At 33.2% G+C, this 20,499-nt stretch overlaps 1 protein-coding gene across 2 annotated transcripts in view; it reads left to right on the top strand.

Moving 5' to 3' along the window:
* The first annotated feature begins 2,165 nt into the window (after nt 1-2,165).
* The window catches only part of LOC146993858 (uncharacterized), a 50,393-nt gene continuing 32,059 nt past the window's right edge, over nt 2,166-20,499 (top strand). For both annotated transcript variants that reach the window (XM_085826608.1, XM_085826607.1), the window contains exons 1-2: nt 2,166-2,207; nt 9,681-9,875. In XM_085826608.1, coding sequence (XP_085682734.1) covers nt 2,192-2,207; nt 9,681-9,875 — 211 coding nt within the window. In that variant the 5' untranslated portion in view covers nt 2,166-2,191. The remainder of the gene's footprint in view (nt 2,208-9,680; nt 9,876-20,499) is intronic.

Genomic DNA, 20,499 nt, shown 5'->3' with positions numbered 1-20,499 from the left:
TCTTTTATCATCACAAAAATATTAAATATACTTAAATTATAGCTGATGAAAATTCCAGAAAGAGGGTATAAGTGGGTAGAAACAAAAAAATGAGAGGAATCTTGGTGAGAGAGAACGTTCTCTTTGACCGGTGCTCTCTGCTGATATAATTATAGCCATCAAGCAGATGTGTTTAAGGGGTAAAATGAGTCCTCAATCTGACTCCTAAGGCTGAATGTAAAATTGCTGGTTACGCTTCCCCCCATTAGTGGATACTGTGGGAAAGACGATGTACAGGACGTGCTTGAGCAGTTTATCTCAGTATTTTGCTCTTATTGTACTCGCTATCACTTAACGCACGTTTAAGAACACAAATTAACTAACTGTAAGCATCAATAACAATACACTACATACGATGGCATGGCGAGAAATTTACGCGTTCCTAAACAAACTCCCCCAAATTTACTGCTTTTCTTAAAAGGAAAGGTTTTCGCATGTGAGTGAGGGAACTTTACTTGAACGTCTCATGTTCTCATGAGTTCCTATTTCTAGGGAAATAGAGTATTGCAATGTCTGCTTATTGTTAAACTAAATTGTTAGGAATTCTAAATTTTTTCCCTTTAAATTGTGGTTCAGTTTTATAAAGAGAAGTACCGGAGCTCATCTTATTTAGGGCTCCAGTGCACTCCGGCTAAAATTGTAATTTATCTTAAAATTTGAGAAGCACTGCTTTAAATGCTGATAAGCATTTTAAATTTCATCCTGTCAAAAAATTAAAAATTCCCTTTTTTTTTGTTGTTTTTTCATACAGCTGTCATTTTCTGTTTAATTGTAAATATTGCATATTTATAATTTTATAAAGCATAACTTCCCTTCCCTGAAAATGCACACAGATTCATTCTTAATTTAAAATTCAATTACAAGACGAATGTGAAAATGAGTTAGACTCACTCTCCCGTTTGCAGTCGAGTGGAAAGAGAATCCCGACTGATTTTCCGATATCGATCTCGACAGGTGTCCAGACTAGACCCCCTTATCAGCAATTCACACCCTTCGGAGGCCCCCCTCTTCGTGCTTAGGAATTTCTTGTGAGGGAAAAAATGGGGATCTCTTGACCATCGATGAGTATAGATTGTGATTTTTGTATCTAAGATCCCCGACCTTTTTTTTTTTTTCAGGTATCAAACTTGGAATTATGATCAAATATAAATACAGGTGTGATACTTCTTTGGCGAAATGAAGCAACTCCAATGATAGAACACAGCAATAACTTTTATTTAACACTAAAAGAAATGGCGACATACAAACAAGAAGAGAAAACATATTCTAACATTTAAAAATAATATTACATTCTTCGTGCGAGAGTCGCACGTGGCACTCGAGTCTGGTTTCAAATATTGCCATTAACAAATACCTTAATGTTCATCTATTTAAATTATTTAAACTACAAGATTTTAATAATATGTAAAGCTGTTACACAGGGTGACGGAATTTATTAAACTTGTACTATAATAAATTACAACGGTTAAATTAATAAATTAATTTTATATTTAACTAATATTTAAGAAAAATAAACTGTATAATTTATTTTTGTTGATATGCTCTCACACTGTGTATGGATTTATGATTTTGTCAATTACTGTTTTTCTGAAATATACATGAATTTTTTGGGAACGGCAATAGTTAATGTTACTTTAGTTAAAATATTATGTACATCTCTGTGATGATATATGTCTTTTCTAGTTAGGTCTCAAGATAAGGGCATACGCATTATCATGTAGGAATTCATTCATTTATTTTTTTTTATTAAACTTAGCTAAAGTTTGCTTCTTAAAGACACTAATTTTTGCAGATGAACTCCTTAACTACACTCATGGACACAATAGTATTTTAGGATATTTTCTACTTCCTTTCCTTTTCTTTCTTTAGGCCCTTTCTTTTTTTTTTTCTCCCCTCTATTATTTTTGGGCCATTTATTTTAAATTTTATTTTGACCCATCTTTTCTTTCTGGCCTTTTGAACTCGTAAAAAATGTATGAAGTTCCTTTTTACTCTCCTCAAATATGAAATTGCCCCCCTTTCTATATACCTTTCCTTCGCACCTATGCTTGATTTTTCGCCCATCGGTGCAGAAAGACTTAGCGGGTGCAGAACAAGACATCTGTCTACTTTGTCTGTCTGTCTAAATTGTCACGTTGATCGCGCGGAAAGGATGTCTCGTGTACAAAGTAAGTGCTAATTTGTTAGTAATACAATTTAATATTATTATTTAAAATATATTATGATATAAATTAACTTTAATTTCATATATTGTCAGAGGATGCTAACGAGAATAAGGTAAATTCTTAGTTTAACACGATTACTCTTATGCTTCCATTCAGTCATGTTTAGCCTTTTTCATATAAATTATAATAATTAAAAAGTATTATATGAAATTAGCCTTTCATCTAAATTAAAACATCAATGTTAGATCGTTATTTACTATTATACTTCCTTTCTTGCCACAGTTATTAGAGTTGCTGCAATTATTTTTGGCAGCATTATCATCAACAATAGTTTGGCGATTTTTTACGGCCCTCGAAATCGAATAGTACCTTTGATTATAATGCAAAACAGAAAAAATTCAATAATAATATTAAAAAATATCACCATTGTCCTTGGATGGTAATGTGAAAATATTTTTTTATTTTCTTCTGGTTTATTTACATTATACAGCACAAAGTCTTTAATCTGGTCTTTAAAGACTTCGCGATTCTGGATTATAGATCATCAATTTAAATCTGGTAAGATGGCATGCAGAAATTATAAAATTAAAAATATGAAAGTGTAATTTATGAAATAAAAAGCAATTATGATCTAAAGGTTATCAAAATTTACACACACACACACACAAAAAAAAGCTTAATATTCATTAAAAAATTTTTTCAACATGTGCATACATAGTCGAAATTAGAAAATTGCTACCAGAAAACTATTTGATGTGTATTTGTGATATTTATAATGACGAGGAATTTGATTTAAATCATATGAAAGACAGAGTACATAGAGATGAAATACTATATTTAGTAAGGAATTATAAGCCGAATAAAATAAAAACATCTGCCCTGAAGATAAGGATAGTGCTGACAGATCAACTTCCAGTATATTGCATGCCGCGACGTCCCCCCCCCCCCGCAGAGCAGCGTGAAATTGATAAACAGATTTCGGAATGGTTAGAGAAACAAAGGATTTGCCTTTATCCATTTTTTGCAGCAATTCCACTTTTTGTTTGATGGACATCGAAACATGCTTTCGCTTTGTAGATTCTTTGGCAGCTCCAGAATCGGAAATTCTTTTTGACATAATCAAAAGTTCAAGCTTACTTTTATAAAATTGCTCTAACAGTCTGCAAAAAATAATAAGCCAGATCCAATTAGAAGATTAAGGAACAACACAATCTGCAACATTAACTGCAATAGATAATTTTAGCCTAGCTTATACCGTCCATTATACATTAAACACACATGTGTAAACGTATTATGCACATGCGTAGATACATTATGCGTTTACGCATGCGCAGAAAGTTTGTAGGTTTGAGGTACGGATTAAAGACTTGACTGTATATGAGTTTAGGTAATTCAGTGTAATTTGATTTCTTAAATGAAAATATTAAATTTTTTTTTTTAAATTTCATTTAATTAAATGGAACTCAAGAGTTATTCAAAATCTTATTCATTAATCTTTTTTAAATGTTCTATTTCAGCTTCTTTTTCTTATTCGATTCATTTTTAATCTATTTACAGAGTTGCTAACTCTCCCGATTTAGGCGGGAGACTCCCGATTTTTGACCGCTCTCTGGCCAACACGATTTACAATATATTTCTCCTGACATTTTCTTATTCTTAAAATTTCTCACGATTTTTATGGAACTTGGCTTTATACTTCGTTATATGAACAAAAAAAAAAAAAAAGTGATTTTTGACGTCTGAAAGCAATTGAATCATGGAGGTAGGAAGTAAGATGGAGTAGCCCTAAACAGGTTTCTCCTGTACCCTGCTCTGAAGCACTGGCGATCCCTACGTGGTGACCAAAACATTGGGTCATTTACCATTAAGTTCAATGGGTTTTGACCCAATCGGATGTAGATATTTTGTAATTACGTTGTAAATATATATATAAATGAATATATTTTCTTTTTCTACAACATGAAAAACAACATAGTTTTAAATAACATTTCATTCTGAATGGAATTAAATGCTATACTTTTCGCAGAACAGTTTTCTCAGAATGGTTTAATTTGAATGAAATATTTTCACAAGTTTTCATTAATTACATTAGAAAAAAAATTTAAGATAATTCAATTTTATTCGGTTAAGGTACAAAAATTAAGATCAAAGTTTATTGTATTATTAATATTAAAATTATGCATTATTTCTTTTCTATTTATAGAGCTTCTTCCTAAAATATTTTCTTAAATATGACATGATTTTTTGGCTTTTGAGGCATCTTTTAGATCAAAAAATATTTATAATTAATGCTCTATTCGGTTAATTTTAAATTAAACAATTATTAAAAATTAGTGAAATACTTTAACCCGGCAGAAGGCGCACCAAGAAAAATTACTAGAACGGGCGCGTGGGGTTTCACATACCCCAATAATTAAAGACATATAATTCCTAATGTTTTATTTTCCTCCAATAGTATCATCTATAGTACGATCGTTATATAATGTTGAAAGCATAAGAACAGTCTTTACTTTTTTAGGAACATTATGAATTAATGTTTTATCTCTTGCGAAACCAGAAACAGTGTAGAAAATATTCCTAGTTTCATCTTCAGTTTCCGAAATGCAATCTTCATCGCTTTCAAATATTTCTAATAAATCTCGCATGCGTTGCATCTCCAGTTCATAGGGACTCATTCTTTTTACCATAGTGCAGTTAGAAATTTTTAAGAATTTAATGTCAAGTACTTTACAATCACTTGCGAGTAGAAATATTTACTGTTACACTCTAGAAATAAATTTCTGAACTAAATATTCAGTCAGAAAAACACTTATACGGACAGGCGCGTGGGTTGTGTCATACCCCAGTTCCAACAAAATACCGATAAATCTTTTTCTGAAAAACACAGGCAAAGAAAAAGCGGTTCTGAAAGTCAACCACAACTAGAAACTCAGCTACTGAAAGCAGCACAGAATTTCAGTTTCACAAGTTAGGAATATTCCACTTTTATGTAGGGTTGGGGTATGATACACCCCACGCGCCTTCCCGCGGGTTAAATAGTACTTAACTTTCTCTGAACATTTCTGAGAGGGAATAAAATAAGGATTTTTTTAATTATTTAAAACTTGTAACTGAGTTATTATAAAATGTAGGGGGAATAATTCTTTTAATTATCAGATTTTTTTTTCTCATTAATTTCAACAATACATATTCCAAAACTCATTATTACTTTCTTAAGTGCGCATCTCGTAGCATTTGCTTTACAATGTCTTTTAACAGATTGCTTTCCAGTACAAACAATTCTTGCTTAAATAGTTTTATAGCGTATTTGTCAACAGAATTTCAATTTATGTTTACAAATTCAATACTAAGGTTATTATATATTTAGATAACATTTGTAATCATTATAAATTAGATACATTTAATAATTAGATTTCTTCACAGTTGTTTATAAATGAATAAATTCTTCATTTCAAATACATTTATAAATAATTCAATGATGATTTATGTATTTTGTTAAAGGCAGATACATGCTTTTTGCAAGCACATGCATAAATACCCATGCATATTTCTCATTTCTGGCATGTGAAAATCTTTAATTTCTGTGCATTCACTATATTTTATTTTTAATTAACCCAAATAAGTAAAACGTGTAAGCCCAAAGGAATTATTTTTCAGATATATAAAATTAAAATGAGGAACAGTAAAGCCTCTCCTCTAAAAAATTTTAAAAGGTACATGTTACAATAATATATGGATGTGAAAAAAATTTATTTTATTTAAAACATTTTGGCGTTTGGAACATAAAATAAAAGTAGCGAATACTCTATCAAAGGTATTGAAAGACATATACAATTTTAAAGGTACCGTAAAGTATTTTTCATTCTTTATGCATAACATTTTTGCTAAAATTTATATTTTTGTAGTTCAACAGCTTAGAATTTTATAAAACAAATTCATAATCAAAATCGCTGTTGGTTATCGGAAAATAACCAAGATGTGATTTTTGCGTAAATGTCACTAAACTATACAAATTGCTATTATCTATCACTTTATGAATGTTTCTTTCATGTGAAAGTGTCCCTTTTCCTATTTGTATGGAACTGTCGTGTGTCGAAATACTATCAGAATACTGTTAAGCGAGCTTCTGGATGTAATCAAAGAACACCCGATCTGGTGACCGAAGCTTTGAAGCAGTGCTTCACTTTTAGTGCCCAGTTGGCCACTCCTTCCTTTCTTACCTCCATGGAAAGGACACTCACAAACAACTATGCTTTCCTGGATTTTAGACTCAGCTTATAGTAGCCAGGATACCGTCGAGATCGATCAGAAAGATAATTTTAATCGTAAATTTACTGTGATCTTTACAAAAGTAATAACATCCTCCAGCAGAAAAATCAAGTGATACTAAAACCATAAATTGAGCTCGTTTATAGCTCGTAATTCTAGCATACTGTACATTGATCCTAGTGTAAGGTAATAACAGATTTTTGTCTCGCTTACTATCGCTACCATCAATCTTCGTCAAACCAGGTGATAACGTTTGATGCATGGATTGTTTAAAAAGTTTATCTGAACAAACTGTGAAACTTCTAAGACTTTGAAGACAATATATTAAGCTTTTTGAAGAAGAAATATTTAAAAATTATTTGTGTTTAACTCGTTAATCGAACCACGGGTTTTAATTTGCAAGCTGAATGTGCTAACCACTGCACAGGAGGAAAGCACACAGGAGAAATAACGTAAAACCTTATAAACTGCACAAACAGAAAAGCGGGGACATTTCCGCATAAATGAAACATTCATTGCTTGAATGGGTAATAGCAATTTGTATAGTTTAGTGGCATTTTCACACAAATCACATCCTAATTATCTTTCGATAACTTGCAATAGCGGTTTTGATTATGAATTTGTTTTAGAAAATTCTAAGCTACTGGACTACAAAAATAGATATTTTAGCAAAATGTTTCTGTTATGTAATAAGGTGTTTTCGCTATCCATCCAGCATATCTTCGTGGTGTAACGGTAGCACACTCGACACGTATTCGAGAGATCCCAGTCCCGGCAAGGGCATTGTTGCACATTTTCATGTTTCCTGCTTTTTAAAAAAAAAAAAAAAAACAATTATTTTGCAGTGATGCTCGAACAAAAAGGGTGGTGGAAGATTATTCATTGCCACCAGGATTTGACGATTGGGTCCCGTAATTCACGGTCGCCATCTAAAAGGGGGAGTATATAAGGTATTTTCTTCCTCCTTCTAGCATGCCTTTGCAGTGTAACGGTAGCACACTTGGCGCGTATTCGAGAGGTCCAGGCGAGGGCATTACACATTTTTCACGTTTCCTGCTTCAAAAATAAACTAATGACTCTACAATGTGTTAAAAATGATAAATACCTTAAGGAAGCATTAAAATGCCAAAATATCGCTCAAGTATGACAGTTTAAAACTCAATTTCCTTGTAATTAATGAATATAAGCATGTAAATTTGTATACATCTTTCAATACCCTTGATTGTGTATTTATTATTTTTATTTTATGTTCTAAATATCAAAATGTTTCAAATAATTCCTTTCAGAATGAAATGTCATTTAAAAATGTAGTCTTTCACATACGTAGGACTCTGAAATATTGTATAAAAAGAAAATATACACATTTATACTTATATTTACGAAATATTTATTTCCAATCTTGTCAAAACTTATTGATCGTAATGGCAAGCCACCGAATGTTTTGGTCACGAAGAGGGGTGGGTCACTGCTTCAAAGTAGTGTAGCAGTGTATGGGAAAAACCAGTTCGGACTAGTCCGCTGTTTCTTAAAGGGGACTTACTTCTAGTAGCGTTCAGCCCTAGCATGGTTTATGCTTCACGCATGTGCAATAGGCATATTTTCAGCATTGTAAACTTCGTCGCTTGGCCAAAGAACATCTATGTGTGTTTGGCTTGGCAATGAATTCACAATTCAGTTTTCAGCGATGCATAAGTGAAACTATTACTTTCTACCTCCATGTCAGGGTAGGAGAGGTAAGACATACTTGGATTTTCCTCCTTTCCGCTTACTTTTACCTGCACCTGTACATATAATGTTACATGTGAAAACAGAATGTTATACTATAAACTTCAGGTATAAGCTACTTGTTAAAGTGCTTTGTGAAGAAACTTTTCCCAGTCTCGAATAAACTAGCCAAAAAAGCTTTTCTATTCATTAAGCCAGTCTCATAACTAAAAGGTAAGCAAGCAAAATCTCTAACTTCTGGCCTCTTAAACAAAAAAGAATAAGAAAAAAAAAAAAAATGTGAATGGTGAATGGTTTCAGATTTTAAATTACGTCCGAAGGGGCATTTTTTTTAACGTTTTGTGTGTTATCTTTATTTATTAAATATCATATTCTTTGCACTTAAACCATAAAATTAAGTTCAATAAAAATGTCTTAAAATAATTTTAAAATTAGCATATCTTTAGAATTTCCGATACACAGTTCCGTCGCTGGAGATAAAAAGGACCCCCCCCCGGTAGACTGTTGCCATTGCTCGCTTTGAAATCCTTGAATTTGTTAATCAAAAATTCGTAAGTTTTACAAAATATGAAATCGATAATAAAAGAAATTTCAAATTTGGTCTTCCTCATGCCCATATTCGTAGGAGGATTACGTCATTCAAAATTCGATGGCTCCATGTACCATTGTTTTATCACAATGCAAGAAATATACATACATTTATGCAGATTTTCATTATTTAATTTCTTCAAATATAATGTAGGACTCTAACATTTGGTGGCAACAGTTGAAAAGTGAAACTGATATTTATAGTGATTCAACGCAAAATCGCAAAAAGAAAACTGTAGTCCTTCAGCGACAAAGCCCCTTTGGACTAAAAATAATGCTTTGCATTACCTATCTTTGAAATACATTTTTTCAGTTATTCATATCTCATACAGGAAAAACTTTGCACATTTTAAAGAATTCTGCCTTCCAAATTGTTTTCTTTTTCGAAGGAAAAAGCAATTTTTATTCACAACATCGTACATTTCCAAGGTGCAGTGGGAAGTTAAGAAAGCAAAAGGTGATTACATGAGACTTAATTACAATGCAATCTGCGCTATTAAAAAATACTCTTTTCTCCATTTTCAAATTTTAATGATGGTGTACATGAGCAATGCTGATAGGTAATGTTACCAGACTGCTGACTATAATTAAAGGTATATTTTTTAATGTTGACTCAATTTATTATTTTTTTTTACATCTTTTGTTTCCATGAATAATTCACCTTTACAGTGAATACTGGTTATTACATTTATTAAGTTTTCTAATAAGTAATGAAAATTTGTAAACATTTTTTATGCTGAAGAAAGCATGTAGAGATTCATATTGCTATATAATGCATTTTTCAATGAATATGCTTTTTTAAATTTTCACTGAAACTTGTATAACTTTACATTAATTTAAATGTTTTAACTTTATTTAATTATTTTTATTACATGTTTTAAAATTTATTTTTAGCATTGGATGCCCATGTTACAAGGGGCACCGTTATTGATAGAGCTAAAATGGAAGAAATTAAAGCAGTCCACATCGCAGTGAGGTCTTCAGAACGTGTATACGTCCAATTTTGTTTAAGTCTAGGTTTAGATCCTGTCAGTGTGGACTCAGAAGGCCAGACTGCTTTGCACATAGCTTGCACAAAGGAGTCCTTGGGTAATATTAAAATTCCTATTCATATATTTGATTTTGCTGAATTATGAATTGAAGTTCCAGTTAGAAACCAAATCTAATGTTGTTTCTCATTAGATTTTAATTCTAACAGGAATTATTGCACATTACACTTGGTTTCTTACAGGAATTGTTTCACATTAGATCTGACTTCCATCTATGCAGTCAAAAGGATAAAGACATCTACTGTTCTTGTCATAAAATATTGTTAGGTCAAATCTAAATTTATGCTGAACATGTTTGAGTATTCTTTCACATTGTGCAGTGAAACTGAGCTGAATGCACTGAGATTTTACTGGGCATCTTAAGCACAGTATTTACTTTCGATTCTTTCCCTTTAAATCAATATTACTACTTAAAAATTGAAAGAGAAAAACGACGCAGTGTATGCAGTTTTTGAGAAAAGCAGCAGTGGTGGCTCATATCTAAAATGAGTGGGGGTGCTGTTCCAAAAAAAAAAAAACATTTGTTTTAAAATTGTGTAAAAGGAAACTAACATGTATAAAAATAAAATTTATTTTGAAACTTCATGAAATCTTACAAGGAAAAAATAAAACCTTTTTTAATTACGTTAACCTAAATTGTTACAGTTCAAACTCTATCTAGTCATATAAAATTGTAATCCATTCTTCTTATTTTAATTTGCGCGAAAAGATGAATAATTTTCTCCTTGATCTGTCGATCACAACTGAGGAAATTTTGCTTTATTGAAAGCAATACTAGGGCATTTAGTCTTCCTGAATTCCTAGTGCTTCTTAGAAAAGTTTTCATTTTTTTTTTTCAGTGTTGAAAAGCAGCGTTCTGCCTCTGATGTAGTCATGGGAACTCTCAAGAGAATTTTGATCAGTTTCGTAATTTCACTAAAAACATCATCTAGATTGTTTTCGAGGATAAATTTCAGCAGCTCAATTAATTTGCAGTATTTATGGATATCAGACCTACCATAAAATACTTTTAGCTCAGTTTCAAGCTTTTCTTTGTCAGTCATTGGATATGTTTCAGTGGTCAGTATTATTTCTTCTACAGGATGTTCATTCCTAAAACTAGCAAAGCATTTCTTCTTAAACAATTTAGCAGCTGCTAAGTGTTTAGTGGAAGAATATTAGTGCATTATATCAGTACATAGTATAAAGTCACATATTTCCTTAGCTTCTGCCATCAGTGTCTTTGAAAAATTCTCACAGTACTTTGAGTTTCTTAATTCTAAAATAGCAGTTTTGAAATTTGTTATATATTCATTAACTTTAAACACACTAATTTCTCTGGATTGCATTTAGTTGTATATTATTTCAACATGAGGCATAATCTGATAAAAAAGCTCTGATCATCACTTCAAATTATCATCATTTAGATATTTTAAAATTCCTGTTGCTTTTGCAATAGTTAGATCTGCATTTGATGTTGATTAAATTTCAGCAAGGTAATTTTTTTAAGGTTGCAAATTTTCATGAACTCTGTTTATGGTCCCTATGATGAAGGAATACTACACGCGCGGAGTAAAAAGAAATCAGATTTCCAATAACACGCCAGAATTTCGGCACTGCAAGAGCGACAGTGCTCTTCTCTCTCCCTTGGCTCGCATACCTGCTTAGCCAAACACTACGTCACTGGAACTGTGAAACGCGCAGTTCCAAACAAAGACTTTCGTACCTTTCTCACATTCTGGGGATGGCTACTGACATTAAGCTTAAAGATTCTGTATTGTAAAAGTGAAAAGAAAGAATTAAAGACTAAAGGGCTCACTATATTAAATATTAAACATAATAATAAGTGGAATAGGGGGTGCGGCAGTTCCACAGTGCTTATTACGAGCTGCCACTGAAAAGCAAGTAAAGAATTTATCTGCTTGAAAAAACGTCTTTGAACAGTTGCGCTATTGCTATTACTGAATTGCTGTTTTTTCGGGAGTTCGGTTCTACTCATTTTGGCATATTCGACACTCTTCTCCTGTAAACGTTGTCCTTTACAAATCCCCAAAGGAAGAAGTCCATATATCAGGTGATCTGGGTGGCCAAGGAATTGCACCTCCTCGCCCAATCCATCTTCCTGTAAAATGGTCATTCAAAGAACTACTAACGATGGTACCCCAATGAGGTGGTGCACCATCTTGTTGCAAAAAGACATGTGGCTGAAGTTCTTCTAGTTGTGGAAATACGAAGTTTTCCAACATGTCTAAGTATACGACTGATGAGACCGTCTTTTCTGCAAAAAAGAAAAGCCCAGTGACTTGGTCGTGCCTTAGTCCACACCACACATTAACCTTTGGGGAATCCCTTTGTGCCTCACAGTATTCATGGGGGTTTTCAGATCCCCATATGCACACATTATGGCGATTAACAATGCCAGAAACAAAAGAAAGAAAAATGCAATCAATAAGCAGACGGTATTTAGAAAAGTACAGATATTTAGACTGGAAAATGAAATTATCTGAAATTAACCACATGCGCAGATGATATTTACAAAAGTAAAGATATTCAAACCTGAAAAGGAAAATATATAAGTTATTCCATCAATACATGCCATAAGTTTGTTTATATCTTCATTATTTTATAAGTTATTAAACATCAAAATGGGTCCAGAACTTTATACACACCCTGTATTTTAGGAACCGGCTGAATCTGCCCACTGTTTTAAAATCCATAGCATATAATTTTAACCAGTGGCTGGAAATGTTCTGTAGAGAGAAAAGACAGTGAGCTAAAATTCAACTTTTATTATTGTTTTTCTTTTTTGAGAGAAATACATTCATTCGTTTCGTGTATAAAGCTCTGTTATATACCGGTCTTTACGAATGCCTCCTGGATATATCTTTTGTGTTGCTTCATATGGCCAAACATTTATAACTTTTATGCATTCGTCAGGTGTAACCAAAGTTCATTGGCCATTTAGCCGTTTTTTCACTGAGAACATTGCCGAGGGTGTACCAAGGGGCGACCAAATTATACCTGCGAGAACGAGAAAGCCTCGTGCTGGTTTTGATGAAGACGTCTCAGAAGGGTCCAAGGGTCTCTCATCGATCTTCTCTATCAAACCTCTTCAGAGGACTTCTTGTGCTAATACTATTTTAAGTGCCTCCATGTCGAAAATATACTTACAAACACCTAAACCTTCTCCAGAACTTGAATCCATGTCCAATTATTATTTTATTTTGAAGAAATTTTGTTTTTGTAAAAAGAAAATACTTATTTTGATAGGTAAATTGAGATTCACATGAAAAAATAAATAATGATTTTTAAATTGTTAGTTAAGTTATTTTGAAGCAAGAAACGTGAAAAATGAGCAATGTCCTCACCGAGACCGTGACCTTCGAGAAACAAGACCTTCCAGTTCTCTCGTGACGTCACGATGAGGAGTGTGAAGAAACCTCTCTTCTGCATTCCAAGCGAGTGAACCACAGCGTGCTAATTTATCAGTAAAAGCTAATTTTATGTTATTCTAATGCAAAGTAAATAGGAGATTATTAAATAAATGATACTATCTTAACATTTATTATATATCATGCTTTAAGACTTCAGATATCTGAGCTTATTTTTCTTAATGCTTGATAAAAATTTTCACCTGGATGATCAATAATTATTTATATTAGTCTCATTTTATTTTCCATAGTTTGGATAAACTTTAAAACACGTGAAAATGTTAAGCTTTGGAACTGCAAACAAAACATTACATATTATTTTTCATTCATATGTGAACATGAAAAATATGAATAAAAAGAGTAAGACAAGAAACAACTTTTACTTACAGACTTTTTTAAATAATGTATAATTTTCTTCAGTATGGCGATAAAATAAAAGAACTAGCATTTTCGGTTATTTCTTTGTTTTTTTTTAAATTTAGTGTAGAAGATCTTTTACAAGGGCAATCCCCAAAAAAAGGTCTCCTATTTTTTGGGGACGTAGAGAAAGTTTTAATATGGTTGTTGGCAACACTGTTGTGAGTGGTGACTTCTCCGCTACCACAAGCACGCAGGCGCTTCTCTCGGATGCTCAGTCTTGGCTTAGCAGCCATTCGAAATGGAGCTCCCGATAAACGTTACCGCGAAGTGCGCGCAGTTATTCGATTTTTTAACGCAAAACGCGTTAAACCGGTTGAAATTCATCGCCTATTGATGGAAGTGTGTGGACAGTTGTCATGGATGTCGAAAACGTTCGCAAATTGTGTATAGAGTTTACAGCCGGTCGTACTGAAATTCATGACGAAGAAAGGAGCAGGAGTTGAGAAACTCATGCGTAAAGGTCGGAGGATCACTCTGGATGCTCTCTGCGTTTGGGTTCCTGAGGTTTCCAGAAGCACCATCCACACCTTTAACAGAAAACTTGCAATATCGGAAGGTTTGTGCAAGATGGCTGCCGTGTATGCTGACAGAAGACCACAAACGGCAACGGGTTGATTCTTCCCGCCAATTTCTTCGCCGCTATGGTTCTGCTCCGATGATGAGGTGAAAGATGAGGTTCAACGCTTCCTGAAGGGCATGGCGGCAAGCTGGTATGACATGGGCATTGTAAAACTGCCACAGCGTCTACAAAAATGCATCGACTGAAATGGCGATTATGTTGAAAAATAAAGCATTCTTCAATCTTTAAAGTGATGTAGCAATTATAAAAAATAAACGGTTCTTTGTATATCTAAAAATATAGGAGACCTTTTTTTTGGGATTGCCCTCGTATAATAAACTAAATATTAAAAAGGAATATTTCATCATTTATTTATCGATATAAATACATTAAAATTTATTTTTAATGATAATTTTTTATGTCAACATTGTTTTAAATTGTCAAATGGGGTTATGTAAATAACTCTGTTATTATTAAACTTGCAGTGATCCAGAGCAGAATAAAAACCAAAGATCTATTTTTAAACTGTCACAGAAAATCATTTTATTTTAATTTTGCCAGCTGTCTTTATTAAATAATTTTTTAATTGCGATATGAGTTCTTACTATTCTATATTACTCTCTAGCGAAATCTTGATATGTTCACGTTAGAGTTTATGAACACAATATAATAGTTAATTTCGTAGCTCTCTAGATCAAAAGTTGTGCCTGTAACTATTAGTGAGTTTTGATTCTTATGTTTTGGCACTTATTTGTATCCTTAAGGAATGGTAAAGGGGAAAAATAATAATTCTCTGAAAATTTAATAGCCAGAACATTTTGAAAGGAACACACTGCAGAATTATGCTTTAAATTTAAAAATATGCGAGGTAGTTAGCCGAGGTTCCCACATCTCGTTACTGAAGTGCACGTGGTAGAGCCTATATATCAGGAAATTGCAATGATAGGTATAGGATACCGGACGTTCCTTGCGAAAGTACTTCATTCTCCCAGTATAATCTTTTTTAATTGCTTATTCTACTGTATCCATTTAAAATATATACTCTATAGCTCTTCAAAAATTTAGCATTTTGCTAATGTATGAAGTTTAATTTTAAAAACGTAACAGCAAAATTTTAGGGAAAAAAAAAATCTAAGCTTTATCAGCAACTGGTGTAAACAATATTGTTTTCAAATTTTGGCTATATATTTTTAAAAATATAATATTAATTACAAGTTTCACAATAATTTTGAAAATATGACTAAAAAAGTTTAAAAAAAGGGAATAATGTGAAACAAACAAATTTGAATTTTTAAATGAGAAACATTATTACTTTTAAATCGTTAAAAATATAATGACAAAAGTAAAACTGAAATAAATTAGATATTACAAATCATTTAATGCTATATGATTAATATATAATCATACTGCACAGGGTTTCAGCAGTACATGTAACAAAATTTGCTATACATTAAATAATCCTGTAGTATTTTTGACTTAATTAATTTATTGTTTACTTTTTTTTATATTTTACACTAGTTTTTCAGTAGAAATCATTTTGGCTTAAAAAACAGACATATTAAACGTATCGAATATTTAATCCATTTAAGTTTTCTTTAAATATCAATAAAGTCATAGTAATGAAAGTTCACCCTGCTGGTTTTAGTCAGAATGAAATCCTTCCGTTTTATTGCACGTATCCACTTTCACATCTGCATCAACAGGAAAAGCGAAAATATTTATTGTAATTTCAATTACATCGTGGCACTGAACACATGTAAGACATTAAATTGTTTCTAGAACAAGCCACAAATTGAAAAAAAAAACTCAAATTTAAAGTGTCCAACTACGAAAAAAGCACGGTGTATACCAAGATTTTAGGTCAATAATTGCAGTTCAACCACTTCTTTCGTAGCAATGGCGACTAACAATAACCTTTGACCCAACGCTGCCCTTAAACCCAAAGAAGGGGTGCACTGTCTGTACTGACGTCACGCACTGTACGTCACTGAGCTGTAGAGCCTTGTTCTCGAAGGCCACGTAGAGACTCGAACCTGGACCTCTCGAAAACGCGTCTAATGTGCTACAGTTACACCACGAAGGCATGCGGAAAGGAGGGAAAAAATACCTTATAGTGGAAGGATAATTTAATGATTTTTATATTTTTCACTGATTTTAATAAATTATTAAATATTTTTTCCCCCAGAATGAAACTTAATTAACTGAAAAATTCAATTTACATTATTTTTTTTGTTTGTTTTTACTATACAGCATAATGGTTCCGAAAATTACTCATAAGCATAAAAATTTTTTATATTTTCTATATGCAAGTTTAATAAATATAATTTTTTGTAAACGGTAAATGAAAGTAAAAGACGTGTGCCAGTTTTTCAGATTGCTGCGGAAATGGGCAGTGTTAAGGCCTGTTTCCACTATTGCGTACGAACGCGTTGCGTCAATTGAAGACACGCCTACAGCATCTGTACAAGCGTTTCCACTGCCGCGTATCCGTAGATTATTTTTATTTTCCACCGCTAGGTGTCGCTGTAAAATTTTGGCGCCAAATAACCAGTTTGCGAGTTACGACGCTGAACATCTGAATTTTTCCTGCTTAAGCGAGTATGGATCCTGACGTATAACGCAGAAAAGTTTTATTTACTAAATTCCATGTTATTGGAAATTTTTATTTCTGCTTATGAACTGCGAAATAAAGTACGCTAGCACTTTTTAGATAAGTAAGGTTATAAAGCATATTGTGAACATCACTAATTGCATAGAAGCTGAAGAAAATTTAAAAAATTTTTTGCGTTTCTAGAATATGCGTTAAATATTAATGAAATAATATATATATATTATTAAAACTAAAATGTACTGTTACTGAAAAAAATAAATAAATAAAATAAAAAAGTTAAACAAATTAAAAAATAGGGTTAGAGTTGACTTTAAGGTACCCCCTTGTATTATCGCAAAGTTGTTGTTTTGTTTATCGCCAAGTTGTTGTATCATTTATGATAACCTGAGTAGTTGAATGTTATGGAAACCCTATTATGAACGTAATCATTTGCATTATTCTGGGAAATTTTGAATCATGGGAAGTTTTGCAAGGGCTTTTGTGGTGTGTGTTGTTTAGAAGGTATATTGCTTGTTTCATTGTTTAGACGGCGCAATGGCTGAATGTAGTAGGATTAATTTGAAGTTTCTGTACGATTTGGAATGAAAGGGGAAAAGTGCATTGACTGGTGTGTAAATGAAGGTTTACTCATTTACACACCAGGCACTTAGTACACTACACACCAGTCAGTAGCCATACTCCGGATCCACATAGTATATTTATTATTCTTATTTTTGTGAATTTCTGTGGTGATGCCAATATATGGATTGTAGTTCAGATAATTTTAGGAAGTTTTTGGATGCTGTTAAGGAATTTTGTGTGCCACAGACTGGTGAAAGTGCAGAATTGCCCACTGCTTGGCACGTTTTTCAAAATCGGCACACTCTCGTGTCTTGTCTCCTGGATTTGCAACCCCTTCAGAAGACACTACGCAAGGCGCGACATTTACAATGGCGAACAGTTAAAATAAAAGTTGAAGCAAAATTTTGAAAACTGAAAAATCCTTTAAAAACAGCTTAATAATTTTGAAAAACAAACATGGTTAAGAAAACATAGTAAGCTTCAAAAACTTAAAATCGTTACAAAACACTGAATAATTAAAATACATTCACCTATAAAAAGTGCAGAATAACCCACTGCTTGACGCATTTTTAAGAATTGCACAAACTCGGTATCCATGTACACATCGATCTATTTTCACTTAAAAAAACATCCTAGAACTGCACAAAAATGACATTGCGCACTGTCTTGACTTTACCCATGTACACATCGACATATTTTCACTTAAAAAGCATCCCAGAATTGCATAAAAATGGCATTGTGCACTGTCTTGACTTTATCTGTGTACACATCGACCTATTTTCACTTAAAAAGTAAAAGAAAATTGACAAGAATCCAATTCTTCTTACTCTTGTAAAAAGCGCCAAACAAATAAGTGGGAAATTTTTAAAACTGCAAATCCTTTCAAAAAGAAAAAAAACCTAATAACTTAAATCATTTCAAAAACATAGTAAATTTTAAAAACATAAAATCTTTACAAACCCTGAAAAATTAATACTTTCACTTTCAAAAAATTTTAAAATATGAAAATCCAGTCCTTACAAAAACATAATTTTAAAAACTAAAAATCGTTACAAAATACTGAAAAATAAAAGTACTTTCACTTACCTGAAAATCGGTAATCCACTCCGCTCAGCCGAAGAACAAAAAGTAACGAATTCTCGAATTATTTAGCAATCAAAACTTCTAAATTTTAAGCACGCACGAAAATCCTACGAATTTCGCGCTCACAAGAAATTCTCAATTCAAAATACATACTGGGCATGCCCGAAAATGCGTTGAAATTCGCCTTCCAGAACGGCAAAATCGACTTGGATACCATTTGGCGCATTTATTGTTGGAAAATATAGCTTATTTTAAACCTTTTACTGCATCATCTCTCCTCCTTGAAATGTTTATTTAGTTTAGTTCTTATTTTAATGTAATATAGTAGTTACTTCTACTTCTTTTTCTTGCTGCCACTGTTTGCATTGAGAGTGGACTGTTTCAACTTAATTGAGATGCAAAACCGAAACGTGATGTTACGTCATCTGAAAAGCCGATTCGTGCCGATAGCTGATTGGTTGCTGTGAGATGACGTCATTCATATTTCTGCTATAAGTATCTCGCGTCGCTCATTCTCGTCATGGACGAAGAAAGTGATGGTCGTAAGAGCTCAGAGCTCCTGCACGACAACGATAACACGAATATGGCGCCACCAGCTGGTATTTCTACCGCTGCCTCTCCTCAACTACGGATTAATACTGACATGGATACTACTGCTCCTCCACCTGCTTCTCCTTCAGCCATGGAACTATCGAAAAGTGCCATACAAATCTATGCACTGAAAAATCGTCACACGGACTTGCTATTCGACATCCAGAGACTTCAGCGTTCTGATAATCCCTCCAAGGACCTGATGATCAAACATATGACTGACGAGGGTGAGAGAATTTTATTTTCACTTCACACTTTATGTACTAACCTCGGAGTTAACTTATTTACCCTCCCTGCCACAGAAGACGAATTCTTTAAAGAATGTCAGTCCAAATCTTCAAAACCAAATATTTCGGAACCCATCACTCCAAATTCTCCTAAAACCACCCCTACTGAAAACCCTAAAATCACACCTGAAACTCCAAAATCTGATAATAAGAAACTTACTCGCCCTACTGATGCTGAAGTGTTTGTCATACCACCTAAACACTTAATAGCTAAAAAATCCCAAACCAAACATATCTCTACTGAAAATAATAATAACATAGCTACTACAAACTCTTTCAATGTTATCCAAACAAATACTGACAATACAGAACATACTACTCAGCAGCTGGCAGACACCCAAAAACCAAAAGTACAGGCACCTCCACCAATTTTTATCAAGCCTCGTGCTGATTGGTACTTTCTTCTAAACCAACTTAAATGTCACGCACCGACAGTCCAATCAAAACAGGACATTGACTTTCTCAAACTTAACACTTTAAATGAAACAGATTACCGGACTGTCGTTAGATTTTTAACTGACAATAACATAGAATTTAAATCACACACACTTAATTCAGACAGACCACTTAAAATAGTTATTAGGGGATTACCCTCAAACACACCACTCAGTGTTGTGCAGACTGTGGTGGAAGTTCTCGGTTTCAAAATCCATAAAATTTCACAGCTCAAAAGATGGAAAACCAAGATGCCGATGCCCTTGTTCTACCTACAGATATACAATAGCCTGAAAGCAACTGAAATTTACAACATCACGGAACTACTGGGAACCGAAGTTGCTATGGAGCATTTCAAAGGTCAGAAAGGCCCTTCACAGTGCTGGCGCTGTCAAGGGTTCTTTCACTTGTCCGAAGTGTGCACGCTCCCAAGACGCTGTGTGAAATGTGTTGGTCCACATCAAGCCAAAGACTGCCCGAAACCATTTGAAGAACCAAACAAATGCGCTCGGAAATCATGCGTCTAACTGGCGTTCCTGCCCGAGATTCCCGGGTTCAAAAAATAGATCAAATCCGAAACCGAGCACCAAACCCAGCCTGACCGCTGAAAAAACCAACGCAAACAATATTAATCTCAAAAACAACATCCAATTTCCAACACTGTCGGCTGCACCCACACCCAGTGCAAATAATATTCGCCCTGGAGT

This window comes from Stegodyphus dumicola, chromosome 11, assembly GCF_044657685.1.
Source record: "Stegodyphus dumicola isolate Sdum_Otavi_A_Nest chromosome 11, ASM4465768v1".
In the NCBI taxonomy this organism is placed as follows: Eukaryota; Metazoa; Arthropoda; class Arachnida; order Araneae; family Eresidae; genus Stegodyphus; species Stegodyphus dumicola.
This window is presented reverse-complemented; position numbering and strand designations above follow the sequence as displayed.